The 21402-nt window shown below is 33.6% G+C and overlaps 1 protein-coding gene across 1 annotated transcript; it reads right to left on the bottom strand.

Annotated features, from left to right (window-relative positions):
• Positions 1-15877: 15877 nt before the first annotated feature.
• On the bottom strand, positions 15878-17303 carry LOC105774752 (pre-mRNA-splicing factor CLF1-like). The gene is made up of 4 exons (XM_012597327.2): positions 17190-17303; positions 16325-16469; positions 16037-16237; positions 15878-15889 (listed from the first exon to the last, which is right to left on the bottom strand). Exons 1-4 carry the CDS (start codon positions 17213-17215, stop codon positions 15878-15880), a joined length of 384 nt encoding a protein of 127 aa, XP_012452781.2. The 5' UTR covers positions 17216-17303.
• Between the last annotated feature and the right edge of the window lie 4099 nt (positions 17304-21402).

Here is a 21402-nt window from a genome sequence, read left to right as displayed (position 1 = left end):
TTGCTAATAAATTCTTGAATGGTTCCATTTAGTTTTGAACGCATTTGTCTGGCCTTTGACCTCGTTATTGGGCCTTGTGGTAATTTGAGCCCATCACGTTCCTGAGCTTGAATTGGGCCTTTGTGGCTCGTATCATTCCCCCCTTCCTCAAAAAGATTCGTCCTCGAATTTGAAAAATCAAATGGAGATAAGTCAGCCACATTGAAAGTAGAACTTACATTGTACTCACTGGGTAGATCAATTTTGTAGGCATTATCATTGATCCGCTCGAGTACTTAGAAAGGCCCATCGCCCCTTGGGTCCAACTTGGTCTTTCTTTTTGTAGGAAATCATTCTTTCCTCATATGGACCCAAACCCAATCTCCGGGTTCAAGGACAACCCGTTTGCGCCCCTTGTTTGCTTTGTTGGTGTTGACGTCATTTGTTTTGGCTATTCGTTGCCTAGCCTTCTCGTGTAAGGATTTCACCAACTCAGCTTTCTGTTCACCATCTAAATTAACAATATGTTCAAGTGGTAATGGCGCAAGATCAAGTGCTGTTAGTGGGTTAAAACCATAAATAAGTTCAAATGGAGAATAACCAGTTGTAGAATGAATAGACCTATTATATGCAAATTCAACAAATGGTAGACATTCTTCCCAATTTCTAATGTTCTTTCCCACAGCAGATCATAATAAGGCTCCTAGAATGCGATTAACTACCTTAGTTTGGCCATCATTTTGGAGGTGACATGTAGTTGAATAAAGTAATTTCGTACCAAGCTTACCCCACAATACCTTCCAAAAGTGGCTAAGGAATTTGACATCTCTGTCAGAAACAATTGTTTTAGGGATGCCATGAAGTCTTACTACCTCTTTAAAGAATAAGTCTGCCACATGTGTAGCATCATCTGTTTTGTGACAAGGAATAAAATGTGTCATCTTTGAAAACCTGTCAACAATAACAAATATACTATCTCTGCCTTTCTTAGTTCGAGGCAAACCTAGAATAAAATCCATGGATAAGTCTACCCATGGTGAAGTAGGAATCGGTAAAGGAGTGTAAAGGCCATGAGGCATTACCTTAGATTTTGCTTGTTTACATGTAATGCACTTAGAACATCCTTTTCGACATCATTTTTCATATGTGGCCAATGAAAGTGTTCTTGCAAGATGTCTAGTGTTTTGGCCACTCCAAAATGTCCCATTAAACCCCCACTATGGGCCTCATGCATCAATAAGTCTCGCATGGAACACTTTGGTATGCATAACCTGTTTATACAAAAAAGAAAGCCATCTACGAGATAAAACTTCTCAAAAGTAGTATGTCCACAATTTCTATAGATATGGCTGAAATCAGCATCATCATTATATAATTCCTTAATATGCTCAAACCCTAATACCTTAGCATTCAATGTAGTTATTAAAGCATATCGTCTAGACAAAGCATCCGTTAACTACATTATCTTTACATGTTTTATATTTTATCACATAAGGGAATGTTTCAATGAATTCTACCCATCGGACATGCCGTTTACTCAACTTACCTTGTCCCTTTAACCACTTGAGGGATTTATGATCTGTATGTATGACAAATTCATTGGGTAGCAAATAATGTTGCCATACTTGAAGTGCACGAACCAATGCCAACAGTTCTTTCTCATAAGTGGAGTAGTTTAATTGTGCACCATTCAATTTTTCACTAAAATAAGCAATTGGTTGTTTATCTTGCATTAAAACGACGCCAATGCCAATTCCTGAAGCATTACACTCTAGTTCAAAAGTATTAGTAAAATCAGGTAATTTAAGAAGAGGAGCAGAACAATACTTAGCTTTTAGGGTCTGAAAAGCCTTTTCTTGAGTTTCACCCCATTTGAAACCCACGAATATCTTTATAACCTCTGTTAATGGGGCAGCAATAGTAGAGAAATCTTTCACAAATCATCTATAAAAACTAGCTAAACCATGGAAAGATCTCACCTCAGTTACCGATTTAGGAGTCGGCCACTCCTTGATTGCCTTGACTTTGTCCTCATCGACATGAATACCATGAGCACTAACTATGAAACCCAAAAATATTAGCTTATCACAACAGAATGTGCATTTATCAAGGTCGGCAAACAATTTTTCAACTTGCAGAATATCTAAAACAGTTCTAACATGGAAAACATGATCATCTAATGTCTAGGAGTAAATTAAAATATCATCAAAGTAAACTACCACAAATTTACCCAAGTGAAGCCTTAAAACGTGATTCATTAATCTCATAAATGTACTCGGTGCATTAGTAAGGCCGAAAGGCATAACTAACCATTCATACAATCCAAATTTTGTTTTAAAGGCTATTTTCCATTCATCCTCTTCCCTCATTCGAATTTGATGATAACCGCTTTTTAAATCAATTTTAGTAAATATAGTTGAACCATGTAATTCATCAAGCATATCATCAAGGCGAGGAATTGGATGTCTATACTTTACCGTTATTTTGTTGATTGGGCGACAATCAACACACATTCTATACGTACCATCTTTCTTTGGTACCAATAAGACAGGAACGGCACAAGGGCTTAGGCTCTCACGAATGTACCCTTTGTCTAGTAACTCTTCAACTTGCCTTTGCAATTCCTTTGTCTCCTCAGGATTGCTTCTATAGGCTGGTCGATTTGGTATTGAAGCTCCGGGTACTAAGTCAATTTGATGCTCTATCCCACGTAAAGGTGGTAAACCTTTAGGGGCCTCACTAAAAACATCCTCATAATCCTGCAAAAGACATTGAAACACACTAGGCAAATTTTCATTAATGTTAGATAGAGATAAATAGTTTTGCCTAAACCTCACAAGGATACAAAGCTGTTTATTGAGTAGGGCTCTCCACACATCTTTTTTTATTGTAATTAATTTTTTTCCTCTAGTTTTACCACTTGCGGATTCACTCACTTTTGGGCCATTTAAATTTTGACTTTTTTCACTACTAGCCTCTTTTCTCTCTGTCTTTTTTTATTTGTCCTTTCTCCTTCACCCCCTCACAAAATTTCATCATTTTTAATTGATCTTTATATACATCATTGGGATTTAAAGAAGCAAAAGTGAATTTTCGGCCTTTAAACACAATAGAGTATCTATTGAGCTTGCCTTGGTGTGTAACATCACGATCAAATTGCTAAGGCCATCCAAGGAGCAAGTGTGTCGCATGCATTGGAACCACATCACACCATACCTCATTCTCATAATTCCCGAGCTTAAAAGTGATCAAGGCCTGTTTTGTAACTTTAACTTCCGAGCATTCATTAAGCCACTGAAGGTGATACGACTTAGGGTGCTCGGTACAAGGTAACTTTAAAGAATCCACCAAATAACTACTCACTACATTCGAACAACTCCCACAATCAATAATAAGTGAGCATAAGTTACCTTTTATAAAACACCTAAAATGGAAAATATTGGTCCTTTGATTATCAACATCGTCTCTCATTTGGATGTTAAGGGTGCGACGGACTACAAGGACCTCATTATGGTCATTATTCTCATCATCGTCTTGACCAATTCTAGACATCTTATTTTAAAACCTGCAAAACAAACACTTAACACTCAAAAAAAATTAACAAACCTCACCGTTAATCACTCAAAAGGAAAATCAAATTCTCAAAGAGGTAGAATTCAGTCTTGTGAGTTCTTTAGTAGAGTCTATATCAATCAATTTGGAAAGTGTATGAACCGTAACTACCAAATAATCCTAATTGCACTAGGAGTCCAAAAAAGTGATGAGACACCAATTGATTTGTGTCGCACCGAGGAAGAATTTTGCACACTTTTAAATCCTACTAAAACAAGAAACAAGAAGGTGTTAGATAGTGTAAAGAAAGAATAAAGGCAAAACAAATGAAAACCTACAGCTAAGAATCAATAAAAATTGCTGAAACCCGAAAACCCGAAAAAACTGCGGATTAACTTGACAACTTCGTTCGATGTGTTCCCGATCTCCAAAAATCATGAAATTTAAACTGGAATGTCCTTGAATATTGTATATTTGATCTGGAAAGTTTTGGCACTAAACTCATCCCGCTGAATATTTTTTTTAATTTTTACTTGATTTCCTATTTTTCAATTTTTTTGACTTTTTCTACTGTTTTTTTGCGGGAAATATTTTTTAATATTCTATCAGAGTGCCACAAATATGCATGTAAAATTTCAGACCAATCGGAAAATGTTTACCCACTCAAATGAATTTTTTACCAAAAATTTTTTGGGTAAAAACTGCTGTTTAATGTTTTTAAAAGGAGATCAGTTTAGAAATCACCCAAGAATACCCAAAACGCCCAAAATCTGATACCAAATGATAGAGGGTTGTGCGCGGACCAAGATCGAGTTGTCAAGTCACGGGAAACTCCTAAGAAGAACGCTAAACACTTGGATCTGAAACGAAGCAGAAAGATCAAATCTTAGGATTTCCAGATCTGAAATTAAAACTCTAAAACAGCAAAGAATAAACCAAGAGTCGAAACACTTATTATTAGGGAATTCGGAAGTCAAGAACACGTGAATAAAGTTCAAAGAAGTCTCTAATTCAACTGAATCTGTCAATTGCACCAAAACAGAAAGTTAATTCAACAGATCACAAAAAGAACGAAAATTGATTTAGAATGAGGAATCGTGCAGCAAGAAAGAGGGAAATTATGGATTAAGAATGATCTTTGATAATCAAGAACGATTATGAGCTTTCCAAACCGAATCTGAAAAGATTAACATCCAAAACAGCAAATCAAACTCCAAATTCCAGCAAACCGAATTTAATCAGAATTGTGATTGTTGAAGAAGGCCAGAAACGCAACAAGAAATCTTAAACAAGTTAGATAATGAAATCGACACAAGCAGAAATTAAAAAGAGATTGAACAGCAAGAAAATAAAGATAAAGTCCTAAGAAGCCTTGAAATCCCGAAAGATTTCACAACTCCCTTCAAACGGCTCTAATCTCCCCTCCAATGAAGAAAATGGCAAGAAGAAGGCTGAAGATGGCTCCCACAATCTAAAATATTGTTAAAACTACTTCTAAAGAAAACTCAAGAGAAAATTCTTGGAGAACTCAAAGAGAATTTTCACTCACAAACAAATCTGAAAATTTAATGTAATTCAAGGTGTTTTCTAAGGGTGGCCGGCCAAGCCTTAATATAGGCCTTCAAACTATTTCCTATCCCTATTAGGAAAACTAAAAAAAAATAAAACCTAATTAACTTCAAGGGAAATTCGGCCAAGGCTTTTAATGGGCTTCTTGGGCCGAATTTTTACTTAGGAATAAAAAATAAAAATTTAAACTAAGTATTTAAAAATAAAACTTTACAAATTGGGCCACTTTAATAATTTGGCCTGATTTTCAACTAAGTATGATTTGAACTTCTTGGTTGGGCTTGGAACATCCCTTCAGAAACTTGGGCTTGTAGTCCGTCTCCTACCGAAATTGGTTCGTTGATGCTCGTAATGAAGATCCAATGCGCCTTAGCTGCAAGATTCGGTTTCTTGGACCAAGATTTCCAAGATTTGAAATCTTGATTTTCTTGATTCTTGAAATCGCTCCAAACAGCAAAATTGGACCAAGATTCGGTTTCTTGATTTTCTTGAAAACAAGAAAGTGAATCTTGATTTTCTTTTTCTTTCGTGTACGCATCTAAGGCCTTGCTAACAAATTCTTGAATGGTTCCATTTAGTTTTGAACGCATTTGTCTGTCCTTTGACCTCGTTATTGGGCCTTGTGGTAATTTGAGCCCATCACGTTCCTGAGCTTGAATTGGGCCTTTGTGACTCGTATCAATTTGTTTTGAAATTACAACAATAAAAAACTTCAAATCATAATTAAACTCTAAATAAAAATAATAAAAATAAAATTCTAGCTTTTTTTGTTATTTTTAGCTACTAATTGAATAAAAATATTTAAATATTACATGTTAGTGCACCTATTTTGTACCAGTAAGTCAGTTTCATATTATTAAATTACCAATAAACATTGTTGTATGAAGTAACTCGGTAGGTACCCTCGTCGACCAACCACCTCCGTTAACTTTGACTAAGTCCGCCAACATACCTCCATAGTTAATATGTACATTTTGTGTAACAACTTAGTTTCCAGTAGTATTAGAAAATACAATTTCGAGATTTTATTTTTGTAAATCAAATCTGTAAATATTAAATAAGAACATTTACGGAGTTAGTGTATAGATGAATTGCAATTCGGATAAGTATTTTAGCTGAAATTGTGATTAATTTAGGCTTAAAGACTAAATTATAAAGTCCAATCGTTATAGATTTATATTTAAGAAATGGCTTGGGGACTTAAACTGCAATTATCCAAAAGGCCAAAATGGTTAATAAACCATTACTAAACATGTTCCAGTGGACAGTAATGATGATTGTTGATTAATTAAGTAAATTAAAGTTAATTAAGATTAAAACATAGTTAATTCAACTAATTAGAGCTTAATCTAAGTATATATGTATGTAAAATTAGTGGAATGAGAGATGAGATATCATCTTCTCCAACCAACCATAAGAAAAAAGAAAAACGTCATTGATAAGGGTTTCAAGCTTTTGGCCATTAATTCAAGTAAGTCCCTAGTCATTTTTCTTTAATTTTTTATGGAAAATGAATCATGGAAGCTTGATTTAGCTAGCTCATGTACTAATTTGTAATTAAAGTTTTTGAAAGTTTTCATTGTTAAGAATTGAATGAAATTGGTGTGAAATTCTTAGAAATTAAGCTTAGTTTAAGAAAAGGGCTAAATTTTAAAGCTAAATTGTTGGTTTCGAACATTAGGGACCAAATTGAATTAATTGAAAAAATTGCTATGAAACTTCGATAGGAATAGAAAATTGAAGTTCCCTAATGAGTTATGGTGAAATTGGATTTTAATCTGAAACCTTAAATTGGAAGTTATGTTTTTCTCGATTCTAGGGACTAATTGAATAAATTACAAAATATGTGTAAATTGGTATTCAGTTATGAATTGACTGAAAATTGATAATGTAACGTTTTTGTGACTATTCGTAGCTAACGTCCATACAGAACCTTCTAGAGGAAAAGGAAAAGTGAGAATTGTTGACGAGTGATGCAAGACTACGATTTGTACTTTTATGATTCAAAATAGATTAATTGTTTCCTTATATGTGTTAAATAGGTGAATATATGTTAAGGTAAGTACATGATGATGTTGTCAATGGTTTGATATGGTTTGATAAATATTATCGGTGTTAAATTAGCTTTATTTGATAAATTGTTTTGATATAACAAATAAAAATATTTTTGAATAAAGTTTGTTTTATGAACAAAGAAATTATAAAGTTCAAAGCATAAAAATAATTTCAAGACTTCCAAACATCTTAGAAAATGTTTTGAACACTTTGAAATTTTTGGGCAAAGTTCAAAAATGATTGAAACTTTTAACTCGATTGAAACTTTTATAAATCGATTGAAAAACTGCTCCTTATAAGAAGTACCGATCTTTTCCAAAAAGTATCGATACCCATACAATTTTTATTGATACATTATTTTTTTATCGATACCAAAGTTGCTTATTGTCTTGAAAAAAATTTGAACAGAAGCAAAAAGTATCGATACTTTTCAAGATATATCGATACCTATTGAATTTTATTGATACCATCTTTTTATATTTATACCACTTTTGCATTCTGACTTGATGGTTTTTCAGACAAACACAAAAAGTATTGATACACATTCAAGAAATATCGATACCTTTTACTAAGTATCTATAAATGGTCTTTGGTATCGTTGTAAATGAATTTTAACGGTCACTGAATCAGACATTAAATGCTAATAGTATCAATACTCGTAGAAAAGGTATCGATACTTTTCGTTGTAGGTGAATTAAATGGTCTGGTGTTTTCATTCCCAATGACTTTATTTATTTCCTCAACAACCACAACGATTGGAAATGAATTAAAGAGTATAAATATCAACTTCCAAAGTTCCTACAACAACAAGAAAGAATATTCAAGCTTAAAGATCAATCAAATAACCTTTTGTGCTAAAAGTTTCTATACTTTTCTAACAAACACTTGTGAGCTTCATTGTTATTCTATCAGCTCAAGTGTTCTTCTTTGTATTTGAACTTAATTTGCAAACATTCTGATCTTGTAAAGGTTTGTTCTTAGTTTTCTTATTTGTATTTCTTTTAGAGGGTTTGTGTGTTACGGTTTGGGTAGAAACCTTAAGGAAGATTATAAGGCTAAACCTTGTCCTCAATGTAACACCTCATACCCGATTCGGTCGCCAAACTCGAGCTATGGAATGTCACATTAGCCACCTAAATGACTCTCCATTAAACTAACCTAACCTCCAACACACCACAAGTTAAAAAATAAAACATGCTTAAGTTACTAATATGTAGCGGAATAAGTACTTTAACCAAAACATTTAAGCTAACCTCTATGCAGACGGTATTCTAAGTTTAAGTAAACAGTTATCTATTAACGTATGATACACATCTCAACATCAAGGTTCTCTCTCAGTGTAGCTCGCACATTTTAAGTCTTCATAAAGCAAAACTCCTTAAATTGGGGTAAGTTTCGCAAACAACCCCTACATATTTAGATACTACAAACACATTTAAAAAATTATTAAAGGTTCACAAGTACCGGTTCGTCAATTGTCAGGGTTCGCACTTTGCATAGTTTGATAACCCTGTCACTTTGCATCAACCTTAGCGAACTCAATATAAGTTAGTCAATTTTGGTTATTCCATGTTTTTTGCTTATAGTGAACACACTGTAAGAAATTAAAGACTTAAAAATGAATTTGTAAATTAAGAAAAACATAAACTAGACTTAGACTATAATTTTATGCTTGAAATTTAGGTTTGTATATATAGTTTTGTCGGTTTGCATAAGGTATCTAAGAACATAAAGAAAAACATAAAAAACCTAAGTCCTAGAATGATCGACAAAGTCAACATAGAGAAAGAAAATATATCTAAGCCCAAGCGAAATCCCACATTTCCTTTATGTCCAGAGTTCGCTTGTACCACCTTTCCAATGTTTATGCTTCGCCTAGATCACTCGCCTGGCCGCTACATATCGTGTGATCAAAACACATATATAATCACAATATATCGTGCAAAATCCTAGGGGCTCTCGCCCAAAACACAAAACACAATGGTGAGTACTCAAAATCCTATGATATACCATTATATCCAATCGTTTAAGAAGATTATAGTGTCAAAACATTTACTAAACATGGAGCTCGCAGGTCATGAGAAGCACTCAAAACATTGTTCATAATTAGCTTGTAATATAGAGCTCATATATCATTGTTCATAAAAACTCATATATAATCACAATCACAAAGCAAGAATATAGAGAAGACTTACTCTCGAAACCTAGGATAAAACCCTAAGCTCCTGATTAACTTTATGGTTCACACATAAAAGTGGCAATCCCTGAACACTTACCAATTTGTTGAAAGTTTTAAACAAGCTTTGCCTTTCCCTTGTCTTTGCTTGTAGATGGTTCTGTTGGGTTCACAGGTTTTGATAGAGGGTTGCGTGCGGACCAAGATCGAGTGGTCAAGTCACGGGAAAATCCTATGAAAGCTTTAGACGCTTAGATCTGAAACGAAACAGAAAAAATTAAATCTTAGAACTCCAGATCTGAAACAAAACCCCAAAATAATAAAGAATCAACCAAGAACCGAAACACTTATTAATAGGGGATTCTTGGAAGCCAAGAACACGAAATTGAGCTTTAAGAAAGAATCCAATCAGCCGAATCTGACAATTGAACACAAAATAGCAAGTTAATTCAAAAACTCAGCAAACCGAATTGAATCAGAGATAGGATAATTGGGCGACAAGATCAATTGCAAATTATGAATAGAAAATATTTTCTTGCTGCCAAGAAGGGTGCCGATCAGCTTCTTGAAGATTGAAAAGGGCTGGAAACGCAACAAGAACGAATAAAACAAGTTAATCAATGAATCGGCACAAGCAGAAAAATCTAAAGAAAAATAAACAGCAATAAAGATAAGGAAAAGTCCTAAGAAGCCTAGAAATTGAAAAAATATTTCACAACTCCCTTCAAACGGCTCTAATCTCCCCTCCGATGTAAGCACACGGTAAGAAGAAGGCTGAAGATGGCTCCCACATCAGAAAGATTGTTAAAAGTACTTCTAAAGAAAACTCAAGAGAGAATTCTTGGAGAAACTCTAAGAGAATTTTCACTCAACAAAAATCTAAAATTTTAATGTAATGTGTAATGTGTGGCCGGCCAAGCCTTACATATTTGATTTTAAAGGAAAATTCGGCCAAGGCTTTTTAAATGGGCCTCTTGGATTGAATGTTTACATAGAAATTAATTTATAAAGTAAAATATCTAAACTAAGTATTTAAAGAATTAAAACTTAACAAATTGGGCCACTTTGACAATTTGGCCTGATTTTCAACTAAGTCTGATTTAAATTTCAGGATTGGGCTTGGAACATCTTATTGGGCCGTATCTTCAAGAACTTGGGCTTGTAATCCGTTCTTTCTCAAAATTGGTTCGTTGATGCTCGTAACTGAGATCCAATGCGCCTTGGTTGCAAGATTCGGTTTCTTGGACCAAGATTTCCAAGATTTGAAATCTTGATTTTCTTGATTCTTAAAATCGCTCAAAACAGCAAAATTGGACCAAGATTCGGTTTCTTGATTTTCTTGAAAACAAGAAAGTGAATCTTGATTTTCTTTTTTCTTCGTATATGCATTAGGGCCTTGCTAATGAAGTCTTGAACGGTTCCATTTAGTTTCGTACGTATTTGCTTGGCCTTTGATCTTATTATTGGGCCTTGTGGTAGTTTAAGCCCATCACGTTCTTGAGCTTGTGTTGGGCCTTTCTAACTCGTATCAGTTTTACAAACATAAACAAGTCACTAACAATCAAAGAACATTAAAACTCATACATAAACATAAGCGAACCTAGGTTCACACATGCTAGTCATTTGATGAACCTAGTTTCCTTTGTTGTGAACTTTCTTAATTACTTATATATGTCTAACCTATTAGAGAAATTGTGTCTTAACTTTAATCCTAAGAGCTAAGTGTTGGGTTTTTGTTTTCGTAGAAACTTGAAAACAAAATAAAGAAGTAATGGATAAAGAAATTTGATAGAGTATTTTCATCCAAAAGAATATGGAATTTTTAATGAAAATGGCTTAATTTATAGGCACTAAGTGTTTTGATGTTCTTAGGATGCCCTAGTCGTAGTAGAAGTAGGAAAGAGTTATGCGGATGAATGATGTTGTGAAGAGGAAAATAAGTTGACTTCCTAACTTTGGTATAATTTCCCTTTGGTTACTCCTAATTTTGGCTATCAACCCAAACCAACAATTTCAGCTAGCCAGGCCCGTTGTCGACCTCAATTTGCTAGGCCCAAACCAATTATTGCAACTTGCCAAGCCCACTGGCGACCCCAGCTCGCCAGACCCCAAACTCCTAAGCTCAATTCTGAGATGTTACACTCAAAGGTTGTCAAATTATTGAATTTGGGAAATCCTTAGTAGGTCGCTAAGGTAGTGGAGTAGGCAATTGGGGTCGAACCACTCTAAATTCTTATGTCAAAATTTTCTATCATTATTCTCTAGCTTCCAAAAAATTTTAGAAAGCCAATTCACCCTCTCTTGGCAATTTCAGTTTGATTATTTAAGCTAACAATCGAAATAGATGACTAAAATGGATAAAATGGAAAATGTCATGAAATACTTAAATTGCAATATGTGGTATAAAAATTGAAATGAGGTATGTTATATGATATGAAATATATGTGTTTAATAATGAAATTGGCTTATGCATATGCATATAAATAAGAATTTGTATATGTATCATGTTGTATACTATTGAACATTGGTATCCTATTAACTAGTCGGGCCAAGTCGGATATAGTTGGCATGTCATAGGATTTGGTTGTGTATGAGAGTATGTGCTTATGCACCAGGATGCACTTCATGTGTCAAGATGCACTTCGTGGGCCGGTATGTGCTATGTACACCAATATGCACTTTATGTGCCAATTTACCCTACTTCTGTTTGTCAAATGATTCACTATACTACTAGTTTGGTGTGTTGGTTAGACGATCCCTATATCCGTTCGGGTCCAAGTCGTGTTAATAGGGTTATAAATGGAAAACTTGATAAATGCCATTGTGCAATGATATGGTTGATATTATTATCTCACTTATGTTCTATGTGAATTGTGATGATCATGAGGACCGAAAACAAATGTGAATGAGTCAAACGACTCCAGAAAATAGATTAAAAGGTAGCTAGACCGATAAGTGTTCTTAATTGGATATGGAATTAGATGGAATACTAACAAAGTTAACAATATGTAAGTGTTTGAGTAATGAATGGTATTGAATTGGTATAAGTTCATGGATTGGCATTTGATTGTAAAGGGAATTGTTCATGGATATGGCAATATTGTAACACCCAGACTTGGCTAGTCCTGAGTCTGGGTGAGTAGCCCAAAGGCAATTTGATTGGCATAATACTAGCCACCCGAATGATGTTTCTAATGCACTCGTAGGGCGCATAGACAACGATAGGATGTAAGGTAAGGGATGTTCTCCGGGAGGTGTGTGTATGTGTAGAAGGAGAGATTGGTGAATAAATTAAGGGTTCTTGGGTTATAAGGGATGTTGCCAAAGTTAAGGTACGCTCAGTTTGTCTAGCTAATGTATAAGTTACTTACTAGCAAGATAGTTAGGAGTGAACGATGTCATAGATATGAAAAGATTTTTGGATTCTTGTACACGTTTCTCTATAGCTGTAAGCCAATAATAAGGGCATTTTCGAAACTTAGAGAAATGTGTCAAGTTCCACTATGAGAATAATAATTTATATATTTAAGTGAGCTTCTGAAGAAAGAAAAGTTACATTTTTTCCTTCTGTTGAAAACAACACTTTTAACTTGCTTTGGAGTTGATCACGAACTTGTCTTGTTAAACTAAAACTAAGGATTGAGGTTTTTACGTAGGGATTATTTTCTTATCTCGGGTAAGTATTTTGGACTCACATGTAGCCTTGTTTCGAGAGTACGTCTTGTTATATATTCGTGAATAGAAAAAAGAAGAAGAAAGAACTTGCATTGGGGTTATTTAGGTTTTAGAAGAAAATAAAGGTTATGTGCATGAGTTCTGATGGCATACCTATGTCTTATAAATAGTGATTTTTGAAAGTTTGAGGATGGATGTTTGGACCTGGAGATCAAGTTACTTTTCGTGGGTATCAAGTGAGTCCCTAAACTGACTATTGCATTTGTGTTATGCATTCTAGAAACTTTGGTGAAAAGATATAAAACCATGAGATTCAAGCCTGGAAAGTATGATGTGATGATTGTGATAAGAAATGTAAGACTTATGAATCTGAATGACTATGATGTGCTTATGTCTAAAAGTAAGAATGAGTCTAATAAGAAGTGTATGTGTTTCTAGTAAGCAAAATAATGTCTATCATGAGTGAGTCAATGCATGATGAGTCTTTGTCTATCTTCAGAGTTGTCAAAGGGGTCTATCGAGACTAAAAACACGGATCTTTGAAAAGACATGTCCATGGCCATGGCGCTAAAAAACCATATCGTGTATGACCACAATTGGTGGGTTATGGCCTCATATTGAAAGAAGACCATATTGTGTAAGACCGTAACTAGTGGGTTATGACATCATATGGGAAGAAGACCATATTGTGTAAGCTATAACTAGTGGGTTATGGCATCATATAGGAAATTTTAAGGAAGGTTATTACCTATTGTGGTTCTCTATGTGTCCCAGAATGATGAGGGGCAAACCACACTATGTGTGAGTTTAGGCAAATCCCTATCTATAACACCTTATACCCGACCTGATCGTCAAGCTCGAATATCAGGATGCCACACCATCGTCTCATGTCATACTCATAGTAAATTGTCACATTATTAAAAAATCATCCTCTTTAACAATGATCTTATAAATTTTAGTCAAACATATATCAATCATCATTAGTACATGCCAAACATACTTTAAATAAACTTATAGTAATAATTGAACATGTATTAGGATCATTTAGCAAAATTTCCAAGACAATCACATAGGTATCGATATTTTCCTTGCATGGTATTGATACCGTATGGAAAATCAATACCAAATCAGTATTCTGTTTCTCACACAAAAATCATACTGTCTAAAATTATAGGTACAATTGAAAAAGTATCGATAAAATTACCCTGAGGATACTCGTGATAGGGTATCGATACCAATTTACCATTTTGACTTATTGCACATTTTAAAATCACAGAGGTATTATTTTTACAACACGAATATCGAAACCTTTGCTTCAGACTAGAAAAATACAACATTTTAAAGCATATAAGTCATTCCAACTTGTACCAATTCATCATGATATCATATAATCATCAAATAAACATCAAAATGGCCGTAGTAATAGTCTCAAACATCAAAAGTAAGTCCGAGCAATAATCAGCGTAATACGAAACGAATCCCATAAACTTAGGAACAAATAATCTATAGAAGCATCCAAAAATCATGGTAAATACCGATAAAAGTTTACCACATTACGTTATTCCCAAAACATAAACAAATAACCATAACACCTACAAAATCATGAAAATGAACTTGCTTAGATCACCTCTGGTAACCACACCGCTCACACTAGCACTTAACTACTCTACAAGGGTTTAAAAGGAGTGGGTGAGCTTAACAAACTCAGTGAATGCCTAAAAAGACTACCATGCAAACAATTCATCAGCATTAACGAAACAATAATATAGCACAACCTTAGCAGTTCCAACTCTAGTGTCATATTATTCTTACTCATGCATTATTTACTAGTTCACTTACATGGTAATCATATTCACTTTTAAGCACATATCACATTACACATATAATCACATAACATTTAAGCATATATCACCATACTCATATAATCACATAACATTCAAGCATATATCACCATAATCATATAATCACATAACATTCAAGCATATATCACAATACTCATATAATCACATAACATTCAAGCATATATCATAATACTCAAAAACAAGTTTATAGATAAATTGGCACTTGAACAATGAAACGTAAAAGTGGGCACTATTACTACTCATCGGATATACGGATCTCCAACACACCACATAGACTCATAGAGTCAAACATGTCCCAAAAGTGAAGCATAAAACTAACACTCTCCTTATTTCCCCTCACATATCCCATTGAATGAAGCTTAGCTCACATTCTCTTATCCCTCCAACATGTCTCAGGGCTTTGAACGCCTAAAATCACTGTACATATAGGTGAGTACTCACAATCCTATAACATGTTAACTATATCCAACAATTTCAAGATCATAAGGCCAAAATATCTGAAATCAATCACATATCACTTACCAATTATCCGTGCACTATTAGAACATATTTACATTTTTAGCAAAATACTATCACTAACATTTAACATATACATCACATGTACACCACTGCAGCAAAACAGGCTTTTAGCGGTGTTTTTTAGGAGCGCTGCTAAAACTATTTGCGGTGCTTTCACAAGTGCAGCAAAAAACGTTGCTATAGACAACGTCGCTAAATTTTACGACGTTTATGTGAAGAAAATGCCGCCGAAGAACATGACCTTTAGCGGCACTTTACCGATAAACGCCGCTAAAGAACATGACCTTTAGCGATGCTTTTATCACAAATGCCGCTAAAGGTCATGTTCTTTAGCGGGGCTTTTATCACAAACATTGCTAAAGAACATGACCTTTAGTGACGCTTTTATCACAAACTCCGCTAAAGAACATGACATTTAACGACGTTTTTATCACAAACACCACTAGTGACGTTTATGAGAAGGCCACTAACTTTGGCAAATTTGTAATATTCAATTTTCATCCTGTAGCATGAAATCCAACCAAAAACAGCAAATCTAAATAATACTTCAAATTCAACGAAAGATACATTATATAAATTGATAATTGAAGTATAATTCAAAATATTCTTACAATAATGTTAAAAGTTACAATGTTAAAAATATTCTTACAATAAGAAAACAAATGTCTAAGATGGCAAGCTCAAAAATAGCTTTTGCCCACTCTGTTTTAGCTAAAGATCTTTCTAATTCAGTATATTTGCTCCATGCATAGCAGTTCTCAGGTGCCCACTCTAGATACTTCTCATACAGTTTTCGGCAATGGTCAATATTACCAAGTTGCAGCTCAATTTTAATATACTTCTTAAAGATCTAAATTTGAACTAAACAACATAATGAGAAAAGTTCATGTTAAAAGTAGTCAAATTTATAAACTTTCAGCATAAGCTGAACATTTACCTTATCTTTAGGTGCCTTTCCAATAGCATTTCCCAAAATTTGTCGCGCACCCTTGAGATTGAGCTGTCTTATTCCAAACTGTGCAGCAAGAAGCCAGATCTTTGCAAAAGAAAACTTCTCGTGTGGAATAAGCTTAAGGCACTCCCTGGAAAATTTTTAAATTAATGAGGAACCATTCAATGTCTATTATAACCAACCACAAATATGAACGATGAAAAACACCCAAAAACTGAATGATTCTTTAGAATACACCATATGCCTATGGATGAGGGAGACAAGATAAAAATCAAAATAACATTTGATGCATGCTATAAATGTAACAATAATTCACTACCTACTGACTACTATAAAACCAACACCATATAATCACAAGATAATACATTAACTCATGTCAAAGAGAAACAATGCAAATGTTGAAATGTGTTCTCTCTATTTTAAACAACATCATTTCTCATGACATTTTAGATATAGTGAGTTGTCTTACAAATAAACCAGAAGAGAGGCACCAATACAAACCAAGGAAATATGGACAAAAACACTACCATGAAAAGAACGAAGATACTGATAACACAAAGAAATAGAACACTCAATGAGAAAAAAGGTGCAAGAAAGCTAACGTCAAATGTTAAATTTTAGATTTTCTTCCTTCCTTTTTTCCTTTTTATCGGCACATTACAGGGTAATGAAATGGACTGTTAGCAGAACATGAAACCAAAACATGCAAACATTCAAATAGTAGGCAACTGGAAAATTTCTTGCAGAGTTCAGTTGACAAGATTTATTAGTAAAGCAATTATTTCACTTGCAATTTAGCAACAGTAGCAACCAACAGAACCATAAATCCATTGCAAGAACATAAAGATACCTGTACACATCTCTCGTCCGCTCCATATCCCCAGCATCAAGCTCCTCATATAAAGCATAATTAATCCTAAATTACAAGTAAACCATAAGTATACTCTACTGCCCAAATTCACATGAAATATAAACAACTTCCAGAAAACGACTTTCCTGATTCTTTTAAATTAGTAAATACTTCAAGAAAGCAGCAACCATATACAGGGGACACAGACTTACAAAAAGCCAAAGCTTGTTTGTCTCCTAGATGAAGTGCTCCTTTTCTCGATTCCTCTCTAACTTGCTTATATTAAACTTTGACAGTATTGTATAGACAAATCTTGCATGGTTATAAGATATTTAAGCAAAGCCAAGATCACCATACTGAAAATTAATTGTTCGAACTCGCATTGGACAATAGAGGCTTGTTTATATTTCAGCAAAAACGCCATTGTTGCTTTCTTGAAGTATTTACTAATTTATTAAAGAAAAAAAACAAGTAAAAAAGAAACGAGCTAAAAGGAAAATTATATTTATTTATACCGATTTAAACTTATAAACTACACTATTTTGATAAAGGCGAAGATCATTGGTTCCATGGTGAAGAACAAGTGGAGGCTGTTGGTTTTGGTAAAGGCGAAGTGCATATAAATTAGAGGCTCCATTTGGTAGTAGTCCCATTGTTGATTCATAATATCCTCCGGTTTCAACTATTCCATCTTGACCATCAAGCTTTGCCTCCTTGTAATGAACCACAAAAAGAAAATTAATACATGGTTTGGCACTCAAGTCTAACATGGTATCTGTAAATTTATTAATAGGTAAATATATTTTTTCGGTATCTAAATTTGGTTTTAATGTTGAAATTGACACTTGTTTTTTTCTTTTGTTTAAATTGGTATCAAAATTTGGCTTTCATCACACATTTGACAACCTATTTTTGTAACTTAGTCAAATTTAGATGACATGGACCACTTAAGTTTAGACACGTGACACACATGCCACATAATTAGTTGATGTACCTATTACATGTAACTTGATGTTTGGTCCACATCATCCAATTTCAATGAAGTTACAAAAACAAATTAAAAGGTGTGACGAAAGTCAAATTTGGGTACTAATATGAGCAAAAATAAACATATGTATCTATTTGAACATTGAATCCAAATTCAACTACCAAAAATTATACTTGTAACAGCCCAAATTTGGGGCTAGTCGGAATAGTGGTTTTGGGACCACAAATTTGATGAGAAAAAAAATTATTTTCATTATATTTTTATGGTCTAATATTTCACAAAATGGATTTGTGAAAATTTCGTTCAAAAATTTTGACATTTGGGCACTCAATTTAGTCAAAAGGACTAAATTGTAAAAAGTGCAAAAGTTGAGTTCTATATGTTTGAGGTGTCCAATTGTTTTGAAATTTTAAATTGGAGGTCTTTATATGGTAATTAGACCATTGGTTAAGTTGGTGGACAAAAATGGGTATGGTTAGGCATGTTTCTAAAGTTTTTCTTTAAGGGCATTTTGGTCATTTAGTTATTAAAATGAATTAAAAACAAAATTAAAAGCCAATTTTTGTCCATTTTCAACCCCTAGGCCAAAAATTGCATGTCTAAACCATGGCTAGGGTTTTTCAAGCTTCCAAGCTCGATTGTAAGTCTGTTCTATCCCCGTTTTTAATGATTTTTACGTTTTTGAAATCTCCGTAACAAGATTGACCTATTTTTACCATTGTTTTGAACTAGGGTTTGTGTTTAAAAATTTTCCCATGAATGATATGCATATATTATGATTTTTTATGGAAGAATATGAATGTTTGGGGTGTGATAAACGATTTGTACTAAGTAATTTTCGATGAAAATGCCTAAAATGATTAATTTGTAAAAGTTATAACATATGTGACAAGTGTGTGAATAAGTGAGTATTGTGGACTGCTATAGTGATGAAAATGGTTTAGCAAGGCCTAAAATGCAAGGAAATTGAATAAAAATTATTTTACGAGCGTAGGGGCAAAATCATAATTTTGTGAAACTTTAGGGGCAAAAACGTAATTTTTGTCAAAGTATGATTTTTGGGCTGGAATGAATAGTGTGAAGGTTATATAAGTTAAATGTATTGTTATAAATCAAGAAAGACGAGAAATTAAAATTGATCAATAAAAAGAAAAGTGAGAAAAAGTGAAAAATTCCCGAATGAACCTTTGGAATAAAAAGGGATACAAATGAAGTGACAGAAATGATCACATGTGTGGCACGGATTGTGTGTAGGCCACTATGTAAAAGTGAAAGTGATGGTCACATGTGTAGTACTATGTGAGGGCTACTACGTGTACCAGAATGATAGGTCACATGTGTAGTATTATGTGCAGGCTACTATGCGTACCGGATAGTTTCGATCACGTGTGTGGTACTATGTGCAGGCTACTACGTGTATCGGATGGTAATGGTCACATGTGTAGTACTATGTGCAGGCTACTATGTGAACCGAACATCATTGATTAGAAAGGTGGTTGATATGTGCTGATTCCACCGGACATCATTGATTAATAAGGTGGTTGCTATGTGCTGAATCTATCGAGTATTTGTTATTATTTCGAAGTGTTCATCGGGAAATTAACTAAGTGTAATTGAATAATGAATATAGGTGTGGAATTGAATTGAATATCGACTTAGAAATGGAAAAGTGAATTTTCAATTGAATTGTGATTGAAAGTGAAAAAGTGAAATTATGAAAGAGTACATTTAGCAATAAAAGAGTTTAGACAGCAACAGTTGTGTGACTTTGAAAAATAACCAAAAATGGTGGAGATTGAATTAGAGGCTGAATAATATATGAAATTGAAGATGAATGAGTCTATTTTCAAATAAAAGAAACAGAGCAAGTAAAAGAGTTATATATTTTGAGATATTTGAAGTTTAGTTAGATAGAGTCAGAATGAGTACGGAATCCCCTATTCTGACTTTGGAAAATTGTCAAAAATTATAAAAAAATAATTATGGGATAAAGTTAATATGTTTAGAATACTAAATTAATATATTTTTAAGAGAAATAAGCAAAAACAATATCCAAATTCTGTACAATAAGATAATTAATTTTTAGTGAAGATAGGTCAGAACTGTCGAGCAGTGAAATAGGGGAAACTTTAAAGAATAAACTGTACTATTAGGCTAAACTAAAAATTCTGAAAATTTTATGGCAAAAATATATGTGAATCGAGTTTCAGGAAAAATTTACAGATCTTAATTTGGAGTTCTTTAGCTCTAGTTAAAAATAATTTAGTGACTCTGACCCGAGTAGACAGCTTTGAATATACATGTGAGTGAATAGTGAAATTGTAGTTAATGTTGTTTAAGTGTGTTATACACATTAAGGATGTGGAATGGAGAGGAGGAGGAGGAAAATTGGAAGAACATATGAATGATTTGTGTATAATTGGCCATATGCTCGATTATAATCGATAAATGATTGAAAAGAAATGATGTTTATAATTGTGCATTATTAGTTATAGTTAAAGTTCATGTGAGAAAATAAAGTTTCATAGTATGTGTATGTGGTATACTTGGTATATGATTTGGTATGTAGCAATGTTAGAAATGGTTTATGAGTTAACTCATGTTGGTAAATAAAGGTGGTTCTTATCCATGCTTATAATGCTTATACTATATATTTATTTGGCTAGCATGTTTGGTGTGTATGCTTAGGCTTTGGCCAAGTTGTGTCTGGATTACGCCACATTAAATTTATAAAATTATGCATTGAGATGGTAAATGTCTAGATGGAAATATGCTTGTGATCTTAAAAGGGTGGTAAGGTTTAAAGTTGTAATCTTTATTAAAATGGTTTATCATGTGGTTAGTCTTCAAAAAGACTAGCTTGCGACTATGGTTGAGTGTAATGTTTATATCTTGTGTGATATGCATAGGAAACGGGAGTGAAAAGGAAATGAAATACTAGGTTCATACTTGAAGTGTAAAATGATGCAAAAAAGGGACGTTAAGTTAAACGATAAATATGTATTAGTATTGAACTTAATGAAATTGAATTGTACGTGAATTAAATGGAAATTGCAAATGATATGATTTGAATTAAATGAATTATTGTGGTATTGAAATGTATATTGGATTGAGAAATTGAATTGAATCATGAACATGAGAATCGTGAATTAAATGAAATGGAAATGAAGTATTGAATTGCATGAGTATGTATTGGGTTTCAGAAGCCCGATTTGTTACAAATAT

This window comes from Gossypium raimondii, chromosome 6 (genome assembly GCF_025698545.1).
Source record: "Gossypium raimondii isolate GPD5lz chromosome 6, ASM2569854v1, whole genome shotgun sequence".
Classification (NCBI taxonomy): domain Eukaryota; kingdom Viridiplantae; phylum Streptophyta; class Magnoliopsida; order Malvales; family Malvaceae; genus Gossypium; species Gossypium raimondii.
The sequence above is the reverse complement of the archived record's forward strand: the minus strand, read 5'-3'. Positions and strand labels throughout refer to the sequence as shown.